Here is a 19830-nt window from a genome sequence, read left to right on the forward strand (position 1 = left end):
AACGTAATGTTGTTCTATTAGATTATCGCTGTGATTAAGGTAAACAGCTTGCCAGTGGGACAATCTGGTTAAGTTTAAACAGATATATTGGGCCCAGACAGGTGTCTTGGGGGTGAAGCCCTTTTTTTTTGCTAGTTGGAATTTCTCTGGCCCAAAGTGTAGCGAAAATGATGCATGGCAACCATATGGAGGGAGAGGTGGACTGAGGACCTTCTACTGAATGCTAACAAAGTTTGACAATGTTTGTCTGAATCAGTGTGGCAATTTTGAGGGAAATTCACGAACATGCTTTTTGCATGATTTTTCTGGGACAGGGGCAATGACAAGAGCTAAATAGTGCTTTTTGCCCATCGAGTTGAGGAACCTGATACAGCTGCTTTGGTGCAGTCGTTATTTAGATAAAAACCCCATGTGGTTTGAGTTAGCAGTTCCATAGTGAATTTATCAGAGAACCGTGGTATAAATACATCTGCTGGATGCTCCATACACTAATGCTGCCCCTCCACAGACACAGACAGACGCCGTGCTCTATGCCCAAAGATCCACAACTTAAAGTCACTTCGTAATATACCACTACTGTAAAGACTTAGTAGTGAATCATTCAATTATCTTTGTTCGCCAATCAAGGAAGTGAAGCCTCCCAGTTGCCTGTAATGGGGTGTATCATTAATTTGCCTGGATGCAGAGGCACGTTTAGATGCTTGATTAATTTTTCCTTAACATGGTGGCCATTTATGAGGACTGATTGCTGCAGAGAAGAGGTCAGTGCATGCTTCTGCCACTCTGAGCTTGGCTTACTCCCCTCAGCTCGAGATCACGCACAGCAGATAATGTGTTTTCTATTTCATCTCATCCTGGGTAAGAGGAGGGGAGAGAGAGCATAGTGAGAAAGGCCTTTTCGTGTGCAGCCTCATAATGTTGCGGTTTTCAGATCTGGGGGCCCGTCCAGGCCATGAAAGAGATTCTGGCTAGTCTATCGCAGCTGGTGGCTTGAGAGAGCTTCCTCTGTCGCAGGGACTCCTGGCCAGCCATCATCAGTATTCCTGAGGAAGGGCTTCCTGTGTGTCGGGGGGTCAGCTCCTGGCCCCAGTACCCCCCTCCCTACCCTGCACTGCACACATGGCTCATCCTCTGGCACGGCATCACAGGGCCCATACACGGCACCCTGACCTGATCTCAGCTGTGAGCTCTGTTTGAGACAAGAACACTACAGTACATCCAGCTCCCTCAATGTAGCTGTACACTAAAACTGTAAATCGGCTACTGATTTTTGTCCGTGCTGAATTTGATGAAATCCCATGATTTATAGAATAGAGAAGAGCCATACAGTGCACATAATAAACTACATGATCACTGTTCTCCCCGGTACTGTGCCATACATCAGCTCAGACATGCAGATCGATGTTGAAATTGACTCAAATTAAGCACGCTCCGTGATTTGCATCTGCTCGTCCATAATTGTATACTTTTGGGAAAATTTCTGTTCTATTTTCAAAGACCTGAACATTACAGACTCGGCCACCTTGATGTATACTTCCTCATGATTTTAAACAGCGGCCTGATGTGCCAAACCATTCTAAAGTAAGGGTCTCTGCCAGCTCTTCCGCTGTGGTTCTGTCAGCGCTTCCTACCAGCCCGTTGGTTTGGTAAGCATTGCCCCATAAGTGGCTGAAAGTCCTGTGGTACTAGCTGGTGCTATGAACTCATGCCATGAAGTCTACACTGTGTGTCAGTTTAGGGCAAAAGTTTTAAACGTCTCTTTTAAGATCTAAATTCTATGTTTGATCTTTATTATGAAAAGGGTGACAGCAGTAGATGTTGAAAAAGATGTCAATCGTGCCTATTCGCCCAGATTCACAGGACAGTCTGCTGTAGAGGAAGGCGTTGTTATTTTTTTAAAGCATCTGTTTTACCAGATAAAGTGTAAAACTTTTTATAAATTGTAAAACTGATGAAAATACTTTGTTTGTACTTACTTAGCATCCTTTGTTTTGTCTGCCTCACTTCAATACTCTGCCTTCTCCTATTTCCTCGGCCATTACACTACCTCACTCTGTGTCGTTCTTCACCATTGTTCTTGTTCATTTTGTCAGAGCACCAGCTAATAACAGACTCCTTGACTGTAGGATGCAGGGGAAATGGTGCGCTCCCTCGTCGGTGGATTGGAACTGATTGTTAATTTGCTGAAGTCAACAAACAACGAGGTGCTGGCAAGCGTTTGTGCCGCCATTGCCAAAATAGCCAAAGACAAGGAGAATCTGGCAGTCCTTACTGATCACGGGGTTGTCCCATTGCTGGCCAAGTTGACAAACACAGTAAGTACACTCCCTGCTGGGGACAAACAACAAGGTTTTATTATTCCACAAAACCGCTGTTGCTGTCAGTATACAAATGGCTGTCTTTACAATGGATTTTAGACGGCCTTTTCCAACTAAATGTAACATAAATCCAGTTAATGAGGAGAACATTGCCAGGAGTCTCTGTCAGAGCTGTAGTAGAGCTTGTTGGTTCTCTACATTGTAAAGACCGATAGCATCCTGTTCTCCTCTACACAGACTGATGACATGCTCCGTCGCCACCTGGCTGAGGCCATCGGCCACTGCTGCATGTGGGGCAGCAACAGGGCGTCATTCGGTGATGCCGGAGCTGTGGCCCCCCTGGTGCGTTACCTCAAGTCAAAAGACAAGGCAGTTCACCAGAACACAGCAATGGCCCTGTACCAGCTGTCAAAGGACCCCAACAATTGCATCACTATGCACGGGAAAGGAGTGGTCAAGGTAAGTTGTAGTGCCACTGAAACTAGATTTCTGACTCCTTACTTCTGCTTTTTTGTAGATAAATTACAAAACGTTTCGGCTTTTGAGACTAAATCTGGCGTAATTACATTGAGGAAAATGTGCTTTGGCCTCCCACCTCCCTTGTTTTAGCAATGTGTAAAAAACACTGAGTAATAAACTTTGAAAAGCTGTGACTATTTTCAGAGCCTTTGACCGATGGAGCAGAAACAAAGTGGGTTTTATTCGGTGGCGGAAACATGACTCCACTTTCTAACCGTCATGGGAATTCAGAAAAGCAAACAGCTCAGTGTGTGCGCAGTGCCATTTCTCCGGTAGACCCTAGATGCCATTACAGCACAAGTCAAAGGGCTGTAGCTGCGGGTAACTGTTGCCAAGGGCTGTTCCTAGACATCAGGGTAGAATGCAGCAGCGATATGGTTCAGGCCAAAGAGTGTGGTCAGGGCTGTTTTTATGGTCAAGTTTTTTTATTCTGACTCTGTACAGCTACATCCGCCACCTTGCTTCATCGCTGCAGTTGTGTAGTGCTCTTAGAAAAAGAAACAAGCATTGTTTTGTCCAACGTTTGGGCCTGTTGGGCTGTTTCCACACTCAGCTCCAGACGCTGTTTATGTTTGTCTCTGACAGTGATTCAGAGATTTCATGTTGAGATTACACTGCTATAGATATCTTGTCACAGATGATCATGGACCCATATTTCAGTATTTTGGAAAAACATTGCTATCTTATTATCTAATTCAATCATGTTTCACATAGAAGGACTTTCACATGAGAAATCACTTTGTGGCCATGGTGAGTTTAAATCCTCCGCCCCTGAATAGCAGCTGCGCAACTGTGATATAAATTATGAAGTGGTAATACCATTGCAGCCAGATATTTTTTCCCATGTTCATTAAATGTGGTGTTGCACTTTAGCTTGATCTGCTGGTACAGTGTATGTGGTTCACTAGCCATAAATTGGTAGCTGGACTGAACATTGGGTGTTCCGAAAGAGTTATGTCCAATTTGCAAAAGTCGTTAAGCTGAGTGCTTTTTGTAGTTTGAGCCATGACAAAAACTGGACAAGCCCTTTTCTTTGCTCTCAGTGTGTGCGATTGTCTAAATTTGAAATTCTAGTGTAAATTTGTGTGTGTGTGTGTGTGTGTGTGTGTGTGTGGAAGTGCGTATGTGTGCAAATGTGAGACATACCACCCTTTTTAATCTGTCTCTGTGTTTGCCTTTATTAATGTACCAGTTAAGAGTTGCAACACTACTCCATAATGTATTTTTGGACTTTTAAAGAGCTTAATTACCAAAGGCCACATAACTGCACCAGTATTGCATTTGTTCTTAATCTCAGACATGGAAAAACACAACACAGGCAACCTCATTGTTCAGTCTGGCTTCGGTCTCAGCCAGTCTGGGAGGGAGCAGATACTTACCTGCCTGACCCTGGAGGAAACATTACAGTGTAAGAGTTTGTCAATCTCATGGATTCAATTTGCACTGTAATTCTCTCCCTACACAGGCAGCTGGTAGGGAGAATATGTTAAAGCAATATCTCCAATAGTTTTGAATGGGTTGGAAAGGATTTATCGGGAATTGGTACAATCCCTGTGTCCAATTTACTGCCCAGTGTAAAATTCCGGCCTGCCTCTTGTGTTATTGCAACCATATTTCAAAGAGCGTTCCTGTGCTGTTTAGAAACTTTCAAAACATGTTCACCCACATGTGTAGTGTATGACTTGGAATGAACAACGGTCTCTCTTCCTCAAAAGTTGATTTAGAAAGTAACTTTCCTCTTTAGGACACTTTATGGTGCATAGCCCAGTCCCTTAAGATTCTTAGGGGAAATCAGGCATTAAAACGAAAGAATTACATACTGAAAAACACACAGTGACACAGAGCGCTGTCTCAATGTTTTTATTTTACCGCGTCCATTAGTTTATTTAGTGTAAATACTATGTATGTATGAGTTTGAAGCATCTTTAAATAATGTTTGGACACAACCCTCTGCCATTCATAAATTCTTTTAATCTCTGTTATTTTGTTACCTAGATTTCCTGCCAACATATTTCCCCTGAAATCTGCTGGTCTCTCTGATCAAACCTTGTTCAAGAAAAGGGATTCATGTGCTCACAGGAAATACATACCAAGGAAAAGAGAATTTGAGCCTGAGAGATGAATTGTCCTCGCCATTTGATTTGACATCCAGTCTTGGTATCTCACAGTCTTACACGGATGTACTTCATTTTGTGTCATGTACAAAATCAACATGCCTTGCCCCTGCGCTATACATTACTTCCAAAAGGACTGGTGATTGTTTGCTCAAACCATAAATCTTTGTAGACAGCTTCAGCTGGCTATTTGTATTAAAGAGGCTCTTTCATAAGAAAAGCTTTGTGAAGTAAATTGTTGAAAATTACAAAATGCGGATGGTAATTATTGGTAATTTTCATCTGAGGGTATTCCAGAGTGTAGCTTTTGCCAGGTCTTGGTAGATATTTTAGGCTTTTGCTAATCTAAATGAGAAAAACGTTTGCATTTTAGTTGCCATGAGTACACTTCTACTCCGGCATGGTTAGTGTTTGTTTTATTTTTTTCCTCTCTTGCACGGCCAGACATCAGGAGTGAAAGTGTGCAGCGAGGCTGTGGGGGGGCACAAATTACACCAAATGTTAAGGCAAGAATAAAAACCAAGCAGAGCATCACAGGTTTACTTCTACAGTTTCCTGTTGGGTAACATGACTTCAGGTTGTGGGTGAGGTGAGTATATGATACAGATTGTGTGTGCTGTCTGCTCTGTTATGACTACCATGTTTTTGAGATCAATGGAGTGTGATGTTTTAGAGCCTTTGGCTTAAGCCTCTCTCCCTCAGGCCTGGACCAGAAATGCCAGGCTGTGTTGTTCAGGTTGAACAGGCTTCAGGCTCAAACTAAAAGTTACTCCTTAAAGTCAGTGATTTGAAAGCTGCTTCCTCTTTTTCCTTTTCCTCTTCAGAGACAGAAAAAGCAGCTTAACAGTCTTGAGCTCACTGGAGGCTGCTGGGAATGTTGTTTACCTTGACTTTCCTCACCAACTTCCCCTCTGACCAGCTAAACACTACTGTCTGTTTGCGCTCTGTGGCTCCGCAGTGGAGTCTTAAACATGTGAATGCTGGGATGGAGGTTGGGATTGATGGAGCCATAATGGCTGTCAGAGCTGGCACAGGGGAATTTAAACTTGAACTGTTGCAGGCAGACACAGTCCAACAGAGCACACTTAACACCATGACACCTCCATGTGTGATACGATGTGTGCGTACACATGCAACAATATGTGCAGCCCTCCCAGACAGCAGGCCTGCTCCTTCCCTCCCCCGTTAGCGAGGGGGGGAGGCGTGTTCCCCAGCTCCCTTCTCGGAGGTCAGGACTCACTGGAGCTCTCTGAAGTGCAAAAACCTTAAAAACTCACAATTTAGTTTTCAAATGTGGGGCAAGTGTTCATGTTACCACAGTCAGGGAATATCTAACAAGTGGTGTATTATATTCCTCAAGATCCCAGCTGGGAGGGAAAGAGCAAGCAGAAAAAAAAGGCAGCAAAGAGAGACACGCTTATCTTAGCCTAGCTGAGCGCTTCGGGAGCCCTTATTTGGCGACGTCTGAATAACATGCTATGAGGTTGGCAAAAACGCTGCCTCTGGCACTTCTCAGACATCCTCTCTTTTCACAAAAGAGACTTGTTTGGTGAGCTGCATGTTTTCTGGGGACTTTGGATGTAAGTTTGCTTTTGGAGGTGTTTTGGATGCTATTTAAAAATCATATAAAACCTGAAGGCAAAGTGTTTCACATATACTCCTCGACACTGGTGCATTGAGAGGAGCTGATGTCTTGGCCTGCTGGGTGCTTTTTTTTTTCCACAAACTGATGCGATTATAATCAAGACGAAGGATATTATTTTCTCAGTTTTTAACAGCACTTATACTGTAGGTTCACAGGCCGCTCGTACAATTGTACACACATGCTGGCTCACCTCATCTTTCATCTGTTTTCCTTTCACTGTTTATCTTTGCGCTGAAAATCCTGGGAATGTCTCCTCCCTGCTTTTTTTTTTTTTTTGCTAACCACACAAATGCGCGGAGCACATTTTAGGTTTGCATGTAACACGGACAGGGGTCGAGGTCAACCTCTCACATGCAATATGAACCCGACGATAACCTCAGAGGAACAGTCTCAGGTTTGTCTGAAGTGCTGATCAGCTGGATGGAGAACAGACAAAGTCTACATACAGAATATCGTGGAAATTATTTCAAGTTGAGAGTGATATTTAATTAGTGTGAAACTGATGAAGGAGTCCCATCGCTTCCTGTGTTGATTTATGGAGCGAGTGCTGAACAGGATGGGAGCGTTTTGAATAAGAGAGAGAGACAAGGGGAGAGAAACTGAGAACACAGATAAGCCAGAAGCTTTTAGAGTCACTCTGCTGCCTAAAAAAGTGGCTGGATGTAAGTTTGAAAGAGCCTTAGTCCTTGGACCGTTTCCTTTGACAGCGACAGTCTACATGTTGTCCTCTGTGTCGCTCTGGATCAACAGGGATGTGACATTGCTGCATTGAAACCTGGGAAACAATCTCAGCGGTGTGGTGTGGAGCTGCAGCATGTTCAATTCTTTCAAACTTTGTGGAGAACAAGGCCTTGATACGTTAAAAGGACCTCAGACGTCTCAGCAGTTACTGTATTTATCAAAGCGTCATTATGTTTAGGAGCAGAGAGTCTTTAAGTGCTTAGTTGAGGGATGTAATGTTGCCATTGATTCATTATGGATGTAAACAAGACAATTCAAAATAATTGCCAGTGTGGTTTAGGAAACCTCAGTGGCACACCATTGTGATTTTACTAAAGAGCACACATTTAACAAATTTAGATTTATCCATTGCACCAGAGTGTTTGTGCTTACACTTACTTTTATTTTGATTCAGCCCCACAGCTGCCCGCAAACAATGTAGTGACTTTGAGGCAGATAAAATAGGGGAAAAAGTTCACCCCTCAGAAACACATGGGATTCCATATATTGAGTGGGTTCCTTTCTGCCCAACTCTCTGAGCATATGAAAATCTTTTAAATGTTCAATTTTTATGTAACCAAAAAATAAACTTCCAAAGCATGAGATGTCTGGAGAGCGCAAAACCTTTTTCTGCAATAAGATCTAACGAGATCCATTACACAAGCCACTAATAGTTGGATATAATCTCTGGAGCGGCGGAAAGGCTGTCAAGTGGTGTGGTTCATGCTCAGGTTTTTAATGTCGAGCCTGCCCTGCATGACTTTCATCTGAACAAACTTACAGAAGCATGTGTGCTCGCAGCTGTAACCCCTTTGCTAGGGCATGGTTTGGAAGGGTAAAGTGGGACACACACGCAAACTGGATACACATATGCATACACTCACAGAGAGGTTCTGTGCCAGCACAGCCTGAGACTTTTGCTGCACAGCTAATGTATGTTTGTAGCCCTTTGCCGGTAGTGCTGTGCAGCGACTGCTGCTGATATGGCAGAACGTGCAACAAGCACCCTTTATCGCTTGTGTAGCCCTTTCATTTTTAAAAGCAGTTATAGTGTATTTGTGTTTCCCGGTTATGCACTAATACACCAAAGCAAATTCCTTGTAATGTGAGAACTTACTTGGCAATTAACCTGATTCTGATTCTGATTCTGAACTAGATTTGTGTCCATTTTCTGGGAATCTGTTCCTGTTGTCTGTAACCTCTGTCCTTTGTGCTCCCACAGCCCCTGATCCACATCATGGGCTCTGATAATGAGATACTCCAGGAAGCTGCTGCTGGCTGTGTGCGCAACATCCGACTACTGGCTCAGGCTAATAGAAAGGCCCAGTTATTTTATTGACTATCGATGATCACAGCACTGGCACATGTTCACCTCACCATTGGTCTTGGAGCACACTAACTTCAGAGTTTGTTTCAAATGTGTGAAAATAGCTTGGATGAGAAAATATCAGCAGCAACAATATGTAGCAACAAGCACCAAATCTGCTGAATCAAATTAGAAAGGTTTGAAATAAAAAGGAGAAAAGGAGAAAGGTTTGAAATCTTGATTGATGAGTGTGTATTTATTTGCGCTCCTGCTTCTGTTCTAGCAGCAAACTTTTATCTTGAGCTTGGTGTCTAGATCAATTACCTCATCACGAGCGCATACAAACATTTTAGGAAGCCCCCTTCCCACTCTCTGACCGTAATGATAAAACAAATGCTCCCCTTTTTTTAATGTTTGATCCTCTGCCAAATGCCCCATACGCCGTTCAGTGTGACACATTTGGAGGCTGCATTTTCAACAGTCCTTAAGTAAACCACACAAGACCGCAATATCTAAACAAGAGCCACATCTGCTCGGGTTGGTCTGTGTATCTCTGTGCTTTGGTATATGAATGTTTGTAACACATCCAAACTCAGAAAACACACAGGGCGCAGTGAGACATTTAGATAAACAGAATAACTTGCTGTTGGTTATAGTGGAATGCAGAGAGTCTGCACAAATGTTCTGTATAAATACCACACGATAATATGAACACATAAATTCAAGCACTGTTATCATAAGTGGATAAGAAATGTCTGTAACAATTAGGAATACAATAGTGTGTCCTGTCTCCACTACAGATATTGTGTACAAGAGTAAATTTAAATCAGGATTTTCCACATTACTCACAATTTATTTACAGTAGTTTCAGATTTTGCAGGGGTGTTTATTATAAATAATAAAACATTTTACAAAAAGCTCATTATTTTTGCCTGTAAAAAAGAATGTTGCAGATATTGAACCGGTTGGGGTCATCTCTGCACCAAAGCACACGCATGGCATTTAGTCAGCACCAACTATAAAACTATCTCATGAAAGTTCTTTGGGAAAATACAGCAAATTGCTCAGCTTTTTCCCAAAAGTAGTAATTATTTTTTGTTGCCTGATGTATTTTTGAAGGCTGTTTCCTTCATTATAACCCTGTCTTTTTGTATACATTCTCTACATCTGTTCATTCTGTACATCTGTACAGCTTCTAACAGTGTAGTAGAACAGTAGTGGTGTCTGAGTGCGGCTCTTTGCAGCTGATCCAGGCTCATCTGATCCTTTTGTCTTCTGCTCTTGTTTATTATAAACAGCCCATGTCAGGCTTGACAGCCTTTTGCACAGCAGCTTTCAGTGAAAGACTGTTGGCCTCCAGCGCTGCTGCCCTCTTGCATGTGTGTCAGCCTCTCTGTCTATCTTATCCCACTGTCCTGGTTCTGGTTAGCTTAGATGCTCAGCACTCAACCAAAGGGGCTGCCACAAACTCTCATGGGACTTTCATCATTAATATCAGCCACGTGCTAAAATTGAAAATTAGCAAAACATTGAAAATATGTGGTTGAAAATCTTCATCACTCTTTGAAGTTTAAACGCTACCAGCTGTTAGTGGGAGTCACTGCAAGAGCACGGATGCAGGAGAGTAGACGAGTGAACTTATTACTCTGAAGAAGAAACTTCCTCCAAAAACACAAAACTGGGAGCTGGAAGAAGCCACCATCTCCAAGCCGTTCAGAGCAAATAAATCCACAGTGATTAATGGCTCTTGAATTCCACACAGCAAGCTTGGTGGCGTCTGCAACATGCCCGATGTCAAAACTGATTCTTTAGAAATATTTAAAGCACAAGCATTTAGTCACTTAGACACGGAGGGAAACGTATTCTTCTTCTGTGACTGATATTTTTGCTATGTTTTTATATGCAGCTCTCAAATTTTTGCTTTTCCTCTTTAACTCACCCCTTTATGATTTAAAGGAATAGTTTAAAGGAACATTTTGGGCGACAGCCTATTAAAATTCTTTCCAAAATTGAATTGAACAGATAGAAAAAGTAAATTTGGGGGTTTTAGGGGTTTTGTGTTCTGAACTATTTCTTGATAAAAACACGTCCTCCATCCATTTAGCACTGCTAAATGCTAAGCTAGGCTAACTGCATCCTGACTCCACTTCAGTACGCTGCACAAACATGACTTAGTGATTTTCTCCTCTCGCAGAACGAAAGCAAATAAATGTAATTCTGCAAATATTCAACTCGTTTTTGCATGTTGAAGATTTATGAGATGTAAAATTCCACTCTGTTTAAGTCATTCAGGATTGCTTATTGGCTCTCAGCAGTAGCCTCGCAAATATAATATAAACAGAAATCGAAACGTCTTCAGTTGGGGATTCAGGGATTAGAGAAATGTAGATTTCAGATGATTTCTCCGCCGTGAATTTCTCTCTAAACATGTACCCGTCCTCTCCTCGGAGCTCGTCGAGCCTTCGTTTGCGATATTTAACAGTGCTCTACTTTTCTCTGTGAACCTGATGTCAGACCTTGCAGAGCACAGGGGAGAGGCTGGGAGGAAGTAGTAAGTTGGTTTCAGGAGCCTGGCCCTCGGGCCCATTGGTCATAAACCCACAGTTGAGTGTATTAGTCGAGCCGCAAACCCTCTGAGAAAAGAAACTGCCACTTTCTTTGGCTGGCCGTCCGACACAGGGACATTATTCACGGGAAATTAGGGGTTATGCCTCCACGCCTCGGCAGAGGCAGCAATTACAGCCGACTCTGGCCGTTCTGGTCACCATTCAAGATCTGATGCGTCTCACCGCTTCACAGAAGGGATTGAAATAGTGGAGGGATATCCCTGTTGTTGATACTCTTGTTTTGAAGGAACACATAGGTTCCGGCGTCTGCCACACCCCTGAGTCTCAACGGGTATATCCCACCATTAGCCTGACCTTCACCCTCTCTAGACTCCGGCTGAGGTTTCCCATAGGTCAGGGTGATGGATGCAACCACACTGCAGGACTTTATTACACGTTACACAAGACGTATGTGTGGAAATATCCTTTTCTACGGTCGTGAAATCTGTCTGTCCACATTTTGGGTGGACAGAGTAATAAATACATATATCACTTATTTTTATAGTCAGGCGGTCCTTCAGAGAGCTCCTTTGCATATTGTGATATTAGTTCAATTGTTATTAAACAGAACTGCCCTTTTGAAGATTTTTAAAGATCCCACATCTCACCAGGCGTTCTGAGGCAAAAAAAATTCATAAAAGGAACTAATGAACAGTAAAAGTTCTTTCCAAATATTAGAAGTGGCTTTCCATCCCCTTCAGTGTCAGGACTATTTTTAATATAAAATCACAGACTGTTGCAGCAGCAGCAGCAGCAGCAGCAGCAGCGTGGTGGTGGTGGTGGTGTGCTTGTGACGTTGCCATTAAAAACATGCGTGTACACAACGGCCTCTCAGAGCTCTGTCCAAACAGAGAGCCGCGCTGAGGGCTGGGGCTGAACACGGCTTCTCTTCTCGATGTGTAAATTAGCTTTTATATCATTACAGCCTGCTCACACCACCAGGTCTGTTCGAGCGAGCCTCGCGTGTCATGCTCGCTCGGCTGTTGGCTCAGTGGCGCTCCTCGCTGCATCCATTTCCCTCTTTTCAGTTCCTCACAACATCTCCCTGACTAATTTTTATATTCCTCAGAGGTGCTGTCCTCTAATCCCCTTGCATTTTTTTTTTTTTTCTTTCCCAACACTAACGAATCCTGACATTTCTTTCCATGAATTCTAAATAACCAGCTGGGATGACAATAAATAAACAGAAAAATTAGTAGGCAAATACCACAGCGTCTGGGTCAGATTTTAAGGCTGCAGGAGTGATCTCTACCATAAAGGTCGCAAACATATTAGCAGCGCCATCACTGGTGATGACGGCTGTTTGCTTTATTGTCACGTATGTTAATTACAAGTCTTTTTTTTTTTTCTCTCTCCGTTTCATTCATTTCATGCAGCTGAAGGATTTTTGCACGCGCAACAATCATATTGCGCGCAGATCATATTATGCAAGGACTAATTCAGTTTGAGCAAAATAAATTCTCTTCTGCGGTTAATACATTTATTGGCGTGTCTGCCGTTACCCACATAAGCACATAATAACCTCTCTCAGTCAGAGACTTTTCAGAGATCAAGAGCCGCTGTGAGCAAGAGAGCTCAATGTAGAGAAACTGAGAGTCAATGATTGTTCTCATGAAGATGAAATATAATACATGAGCTGCCAAAAAAGTACCATTGCACGCTTGCAATTGAGACACGAATACAATTCCATAGGCCCGAAGTCACGCAGGGGTCAAACAGTCATGACCTTTCCATCCACACACAGCTCACAGTGTCTGTGCACTGTGGGTGGAGGTGATCGTCGTTCTGTTTTGCAAATTGATAAAAACTTTTTGGACACAGCTCTCATGCCGTTCCGCCCTCAGAAAGGGGGGGGGGGCTTCACACACGTCACTGAAGCCCTCGGCAGCCACTACCTGTGTTAGCAATAGGCTGGTCACACCTGCACAGCTGCTGACATTTTGTTACAGTGAAATCAGTTCATTCCAACTTTCTTATCAACAAACACCAACATTTTTTTTTGTCATGAATATGGGATGCAGAGCAGAGGGGTGGGGGGTGGGGGGGTGGGAGGGTGCGCTGCACAGGACTTCTGTTAAATTAGTCATCCTGGCTCATCCTGAACTGTTACGGCACTCAACATCTAAGCATTTCTAATGAAACACTCACCGGATCTGAGGTCTGTCTGTGTGTTGTAGTCAGTGTAAGTCTGAAGGCTGGTCGGGGGTGGGGGTGGTGGTGGGGGTGGTGGTGGTGGGAGGAGGGGGGGTTAGGTTATGCCTGTCAACCACATTAACAGATCATAGGTTTTTTTTCTATACCTGACCTTGAAATTGAGGAAATTGTGAAATTTTAGACACCATTGCTCTGATTTGATTAAACTTGGAAGGTATGACTGTAGCTTTAATAAAACCCCACTGATTGGCCTCAAAAGTTTTTTTTTTATCGATGCTGATTTACTCTCTTTCTCACTCTGCAACTTTGTCATGTGATATGTGATGATGATGATCTTCAGGGTACTTTTCAGCTTTGTGTCTTTTTTTTTTTTTTTGCATTGCTTAAAGCCTTTCTGGACCTTTCCTTCTTGCACTTACACCAAACTGGAGAAGAGAACACACTGATTGCAAACATGCAGTTTTATTAATTTTGCAAACAAAGAATAATGTCACGATGCTAAAAAAAAAAAAAAAAAGCCAAGTTCCTCACACACCAGACAGTGATGAGTTGGCACACGCTCCCGGCTGCACAGCTGCGAGCCATAAGCCCCACCAGGTTTCCCTCGCTGGATCGAGAACCAACCTGAGAGCTCCGTATGGCGCCCCACCAAAAATTATATTATCCCAGAGTTTTCATCACGATCTTTTCATCAAGTTATCACAACTCTGGACCTGAGGGGAAGACATGCAACTGAGGGGAATAGCACCAAATCAACAAATCATCAGCTAGTCATTATAGAACATCCTATTTAAATCTGTAACTGATTGCGCTCTCTGAGACATGAGTGCAAAGTACAAAGCTGTAATAGATGCTGCCGGCTTGAGTTTCTTTCGCAGAGTTACGGGTGATGTTTGCAAAAGTGGCAGAACGTGTTCTTCTGCGTTGGCGTGATGCTCTACGCTCGGCATTCTCTTACGTTTGACCCGTCAATCCCCACGTTTCTTTGTGTTCCTGCCTTAATTCTGACATGAGTGAATGTCCTTTTCCTCTGTGCGATGCATAAATAGCACTCTATTCCAGTCTGGCTCATTACGTCTGTCAGCACTCCCAAATACTTAAAAGCTTTCCAGCTACCTGGAGACACAATAACCAAAGATAGTACAAGCATAATTATAGACTGAAACAATTCAACAACTGAAACATTTTACTGAGGTTTTTCGCAGTGGCATTTTGAATGACACAGTCAAATACGCCTTTTTGTTATTCTAACATGAGTAAGTACTCCTGGCGAGGCTTCGCCGCTCAAAAAGCACACATTGTCTTGACTTAATTCAACTTGGATCTGCAGTGCAAGAAAATCAGAGGGTTCTTTGACAGATGCATGCATCACCTTCATGAACGCTGCACACTGACCTGGCATCTCCTCCTCGTGAAGTAGTATGTGCCTATTAGGCAGTCATTTGTGTATTCTTGGAAAGTCATACTTAGGGAGACAACAGAGGACTGCAGGGTTAAAGCAGTATTGGGTGCTCCAAGTTGCAATTATTCCCCACTATAATTTTAAGGAGCGAGCCCGGCGACTTCTAATGGCGCTTGGTTCTGACTTTTGATTGCTTTCAATAGACACAGACAGACACGTGTTTCAGCCGGTTGATTAGTGTCCCAAATGTTTAAAACCCCTCTGAAAACAGTAATTGGGTCATTTTGAAACAACCTGCAAATTTTCTCCTCAGTCACATTTTCCACCAAAAGCTGGCAAACTAGTGGACAAATATGTCTGTGGCTTTGCTGGAGTACTCCACTTGCTACAGTGTGTAATTCCAACATGGTTTACATGGCAGAATTAAGTCCAGGTCTGGAGTGAAAACATCGTCTTAAATGGGAGGGGTGGGGGGGTGGGCAGAGACTGAGGTTTTGAAAAATAATTTAGATTGTAATGGCGTAAGGTGTTGACATTGAGCTAACGCTGATTTCAAGTAATGGCCGTCTTTCATAGCCAGATCCTTTAATGCACACTGAGTGATGAGGCGAAGACGGGGTGTTCCCTGCACGATCCGTGATTGTAATGAATGTCTTTTTAATTTGACACTCAGAAAACACACATATTGTAAAAATAAAAAAATAAAAAAATCTTCTGTTTGAGATTATAAAATGTGGATCTTCATTTTGGGGCCCTCTGCTGCCTCCTTTCCACGATAATTCATCCCTAATGATAATTCCTGATAATAATTATTTCATTTTTCCCTCCGTTAGTCTTTTTTTTTATTTTTTTTATTCAAAAGCAGAAACACCGTGCTACCTCTGCAAGTGCAAGTGATCTTTAAGGAGAAAACAAATGTCACGACTGCAAGAAAATAAAAACTTTCACTCCAACCGCCCCTCCGGCAGGCCAGACCAAACCCGCATACAAATGAACTCCTCCGGCAGAAGTGATATAAAACTGTAACACATCTATATAAAACATGTGCAGAGATTAAATGCAAGACCAGAGCGGCACGTTCCCAAAATTACACTGACGTACAACATTTAAATAAAATAGTTTCAGATCGAGGAGGTCGGGTGATGTTAAACTGAGGTTTCCTTCCCGGCATTGCATGAAAACGAAGCCCCAGATGTTTGAATACAGAGGATCAGACGTTCTGATATAAATCAGGATGGATGTATTGGACACTGGGTCTTTATTTAAATGGCACTCCTGAGTTTTAGTATTACAGTTTTAGTATTACACTAAAGCACTAAACATAAAAGCTGGGAATCGCAAATGACAGATAAAAAAAAAAAAAAGCCTCTTTTCTGGTAAACACCAAATCTTTCAAACTCCACACCCCCAGTGTGTAACTAAGCTTTCTGTTATAAAATTGTAATCTTCAACTGCAGGCTGACATAACCCCGCTGATATCACCATGACATAATCAGGATTTCTTTCTCTGGCTTGACAAATCTCTGCAGAGTTACAGAGGACATTCTACAAGTGTGTCTCACAGTCTGGATGTATGTAATTGGGTTTTTTTTTTTTTGTGTGTGTGTGTGTACTTTTGGATTTAACTTTTCATTTAAAGGGGCCATTTATCCCAGAGCTCCCTGTTCCATGTAAACGCTCTGAGGAGTCTGAGTTGGAGGAGACACACATTCACTCACTGAAGCTGCTTCAAGGAGCAGGTCGGGGTCCAGCGTCTTGCCCGCTTGGTACGCGCTGACTCAGAGGACGAGGGCCGACCCGCTCTGTATACGTCATAAGTGTCATATGTGAGTCTATTTTCTAACCATTACAGGAATGGGCTCCAAAAAATGTCAATACCTGCACAATGTCTCAGCTGTCTGACACTTTACACTAAAAATACTATTTGTCACTGGTCAAAATCAGGTGACCAGTAGAGCTGGAGAGATTAGTGGACAAAGAAAGCAGATGCCGGTGTAATTCACGAACTGGAGCCTGAGACGAAACAGAGCTGTGTAGAGGGATCGTCTGCAGAGTCACTGACACCAACCCCTATGAAGCAGGACATCATGATTGATGCTGTGCTCCTACCTGTTGAATCGTTTTGTACGCCCACACCGCACAACAGACTGGAGTCTGAAACAGAGATGTGGTGAGCCAAAGCAGAGGCGTTGGAGAAGGAGGATTAAGATTAAAGAGATGCTGGTGACAAGCATCCATATTTCTCCGTCCCTAGCGAAGGTTGTCCCGAAGCACGGGTTTAGATAGCAGCGACAAGGTCATGGGAGGTAACAGAAGTTCACTTGAGGCCAGAAGGAAGACTTACATATTGTGTAGAACCTGAGCAAATAAACCCTCCCCGACCTTAATTAAAGTGACTGCATGACTGGGCCATTCATAACATGTTTGCACAAGCTGTTGTAAAAGGTAACTTCCCCCGTTAAATGAAAATAAGCACAAATAAACAATAATTACACGGATCCCTAAACCTTCTTATGGCTTTTGCTGCTTAGTCATGTCTTTCGAATCACTACCTTGGATAAACCCCAAGGGAACGCACAGCTGAGGACCTCAGAACCTATGAGTCACCAGCCCATAATGTGACAGCTTTTATAATGGAAGGCAATGAGAGGGTGCATCAGGAGTAATCAGCAGTGGCACGGCTATATACAGTAAGACTCCCTCTTTTTTTTTTTTTTTCCTGAATGTCACCAGATTCCAGCTCGGATGCTGTTTTTGCTTTGAATCTGATGGAATAATTACTGTTGCGGCAAAAGCATCGATCTGCGTTTGATTCAGCTTCAGGCAGCTTGAGGATCTAAAGATAGAAAAGATGGACTACTTTATTCAGGTATGGAACACAAAGACAGATATAGCGGTAGTCTGTACAGGCATCAAGAACAGGCTGACCACACTGTACGGTATGTCTGCGACAGACACTTGGTAACTTGGTGTCCAAGCACACTTTAGGGGCTGTAAAACAAATTCACATCCACTAAGCTACTTTTGTTTCAGTATTGAAAGATTTTCCTTTGTATGAAACACTGGCACCGAGGCTGTGAGGCTGTGTGTGAGGCACACACTCTGCAAATGTGCTCAGAGGATTGTTCTTAGCTCCAATGTTGTTTCACTTGTTTGGCAGCATGTACTCTGATTACTTGGAACGTGTCATCTAAGACTCATACATACATACAGACAGACACCTGTAAATCTCACCAATGAGCACGTTCTGTGTCTCATTTGTATATCGTGAGCGTTTCACGGCTTTGGAATCCTACATTCCTATAGTCTCCACCGTTTGCCTGACAACCGCTCAGAGCCGAGGAATATTGTAGACGAGCTAAAGTAGAAATGGATGTTTTTTCATACAGGTCAAAGTAAGGAAACATAAAGTGTTAAGGTGAAGCTGTGGGGGTGTTGGGAGCTGGAGTTTTGTCATCACTAGCTGTGTTTCCCCCGGTTCATCTCTGTACTAAGCCTTCTGGGGACTGGAAGGATCTTCAGTTTAGAATAAAAAGAGGTGTTGATCATGTGAGCCTCCACCACAAAGCAAATGAATGCTTTTTTTCCCCTCTGATGTCTTGTAACTGATTACTGTTTTATTAACTGTTAATAAAGCCGCTAGTTAAAATTACTTACACTTGTAAAAACCTTTATTAAGAATTATTAGAAGGCGCACACTAAAAACTGGAACAGAAAATAGAAATGAATGAAAATGTACCTTTGATCAGGAGGATCCCTGAGGTCAGCGTTGACACTGGGGGGGTGGTGGTGGGGGGGGTGAGGGAGGAGAACTTTCTCATGTTTGTTGGATACATTTGTCCTATGAATTCTTTTCAGACTCCACAAATGGATTAAATGATTTCTACAGTCTTTCTTTACAGCGCCGTGCCTCCCTCCCTCCCTCTCTCTCCCTCTGCTGGCCTTGGCCCCAGAACCGGCTTAAACCATCAACAGTATGTTCGCAGGCTCGGGCTGTGTAATAGGAAACATGAGCAGGGTGAGATATTCAGAGTCCCGGGCGGCGCGGCGCAGGCCGCCGGATAAAGAGGAGGAGGGACGGCGGTCCGTGTGGTTTGAGCTCAGGATCTCAGGACGTGAACATGTGAGCAGGGAATGGGCGACTGGAAACAGGATTATTGTTATTCACAGCAGAGAGACGCGGGAGGGTCCCGGGACAGGTAACTAACCGGTACACCGACACACTGATGCCTGCGTAATGAATGGAGCGATAGTTTGGAAGCAGGGATGTGGCACAGGGTAGAGCCAACTTTGAATGGGCACGACTGAGGACACTTTATTCTGGCCGCTCTCAGTTTAAGTGACACCAACTCTTAGAAGCGACTAAATAATAAGTAATTTATTAGAACCTACGTGTGAACTCTGAATCCATCGGCGGCCTGACGTGCTGGTGCTAAGAGGATATCACTACATGGTACTGAACATGTTTGGCAGCTGCTCGGTGGCTCCGCATCAGTGTGCGACAGATCCGATCTTCAACCTGTGCGGAGAAAAATCTGAACCGTAGAGCAAACGCATCGTGTCACAGTCGGGGGAGCATGCCGCTTTGTTTGTTTTGCACTGAAAAATGGAACACACCAATAGCGACCGCAGCGCAGAGGAGGCAGGGCAGATCTATCCAAGGTGCTTCTGAAACAGTTTTTTAAAAAAAAAAAACAAATCAACTTTTACAACCAAAACGACCCAGTCTGTAAAGAAGACTTAAGTAAGTTCTCTGTTTATGGAAAATGAAGTGAAAATGTATTTAACAGAATTAAGTTTAAAAAAAACTTTTTTTCTATGAAAAATGTGTGTTGGCACTCAAAAGAATAGGCTCAGTTGTGGAAAGGGTTTATTACGCACGGATAAAATAAACCATATTCACTTTTATTCCCAAATAACCTCCTGACCTGGACCTGCTGTCTGCAGAGACTCTCCTGGGTTTAAAAAAAATAAATAAATAATAATAATCTTTTTAAGTTTCCGAAAATATATTTATCTTGAAATGCGAAATACCGAACTGATAGC

The 19830-nt window shown here is 43.0% G+C and overlaps 1 protein-coding gene across 1 annotated transcript in view; it reads left to right on the forward strand.

Moving 5' to 3' along the window:
• The window catches only part of odad2 (outer dynein arm docking complex subunit 2), a 35905-nt gene extending 27191 nt beyond the window's left edge, over positions 1-8714 (forward strand). Inside the window, exons 18-20 of the mRNA XM_070853253.1 lie at positions 2127-2315; positions 2556-2777; positions 8539-8714. Coding sequence (XP_070709354.1) covers positions 2127-2315; positions 2556-2777; positions 8539-8655 — 528 coding nt within the window. The 3' untranslated portion in view covers positions 8656-8714. The remainder of the gene's footprint in view (positions 1-2126; positions 2316-2555; positions 2778-8538) is intronic.
• Positions 8715-19830: the final 11116 nt, after the last annotated feature.

The sequence above is a fragment of the Pempheris klunzingeri genome, chromosome 21 (genome assembly GCF_042242105.1).
Source record: "Pempheris klunzingeri isolate RE-2024b chromosome 21, fPemKlu1.hap1, whole genome shotgun sequence".
NCBI classification, from domain to species: domain Eukaryota; kingdom Metazoa; phylum Chordata; class Actinopteri; order Acropomatiformes; family Pempheridae; genus Pempheris; species Pempheris klunzingeri.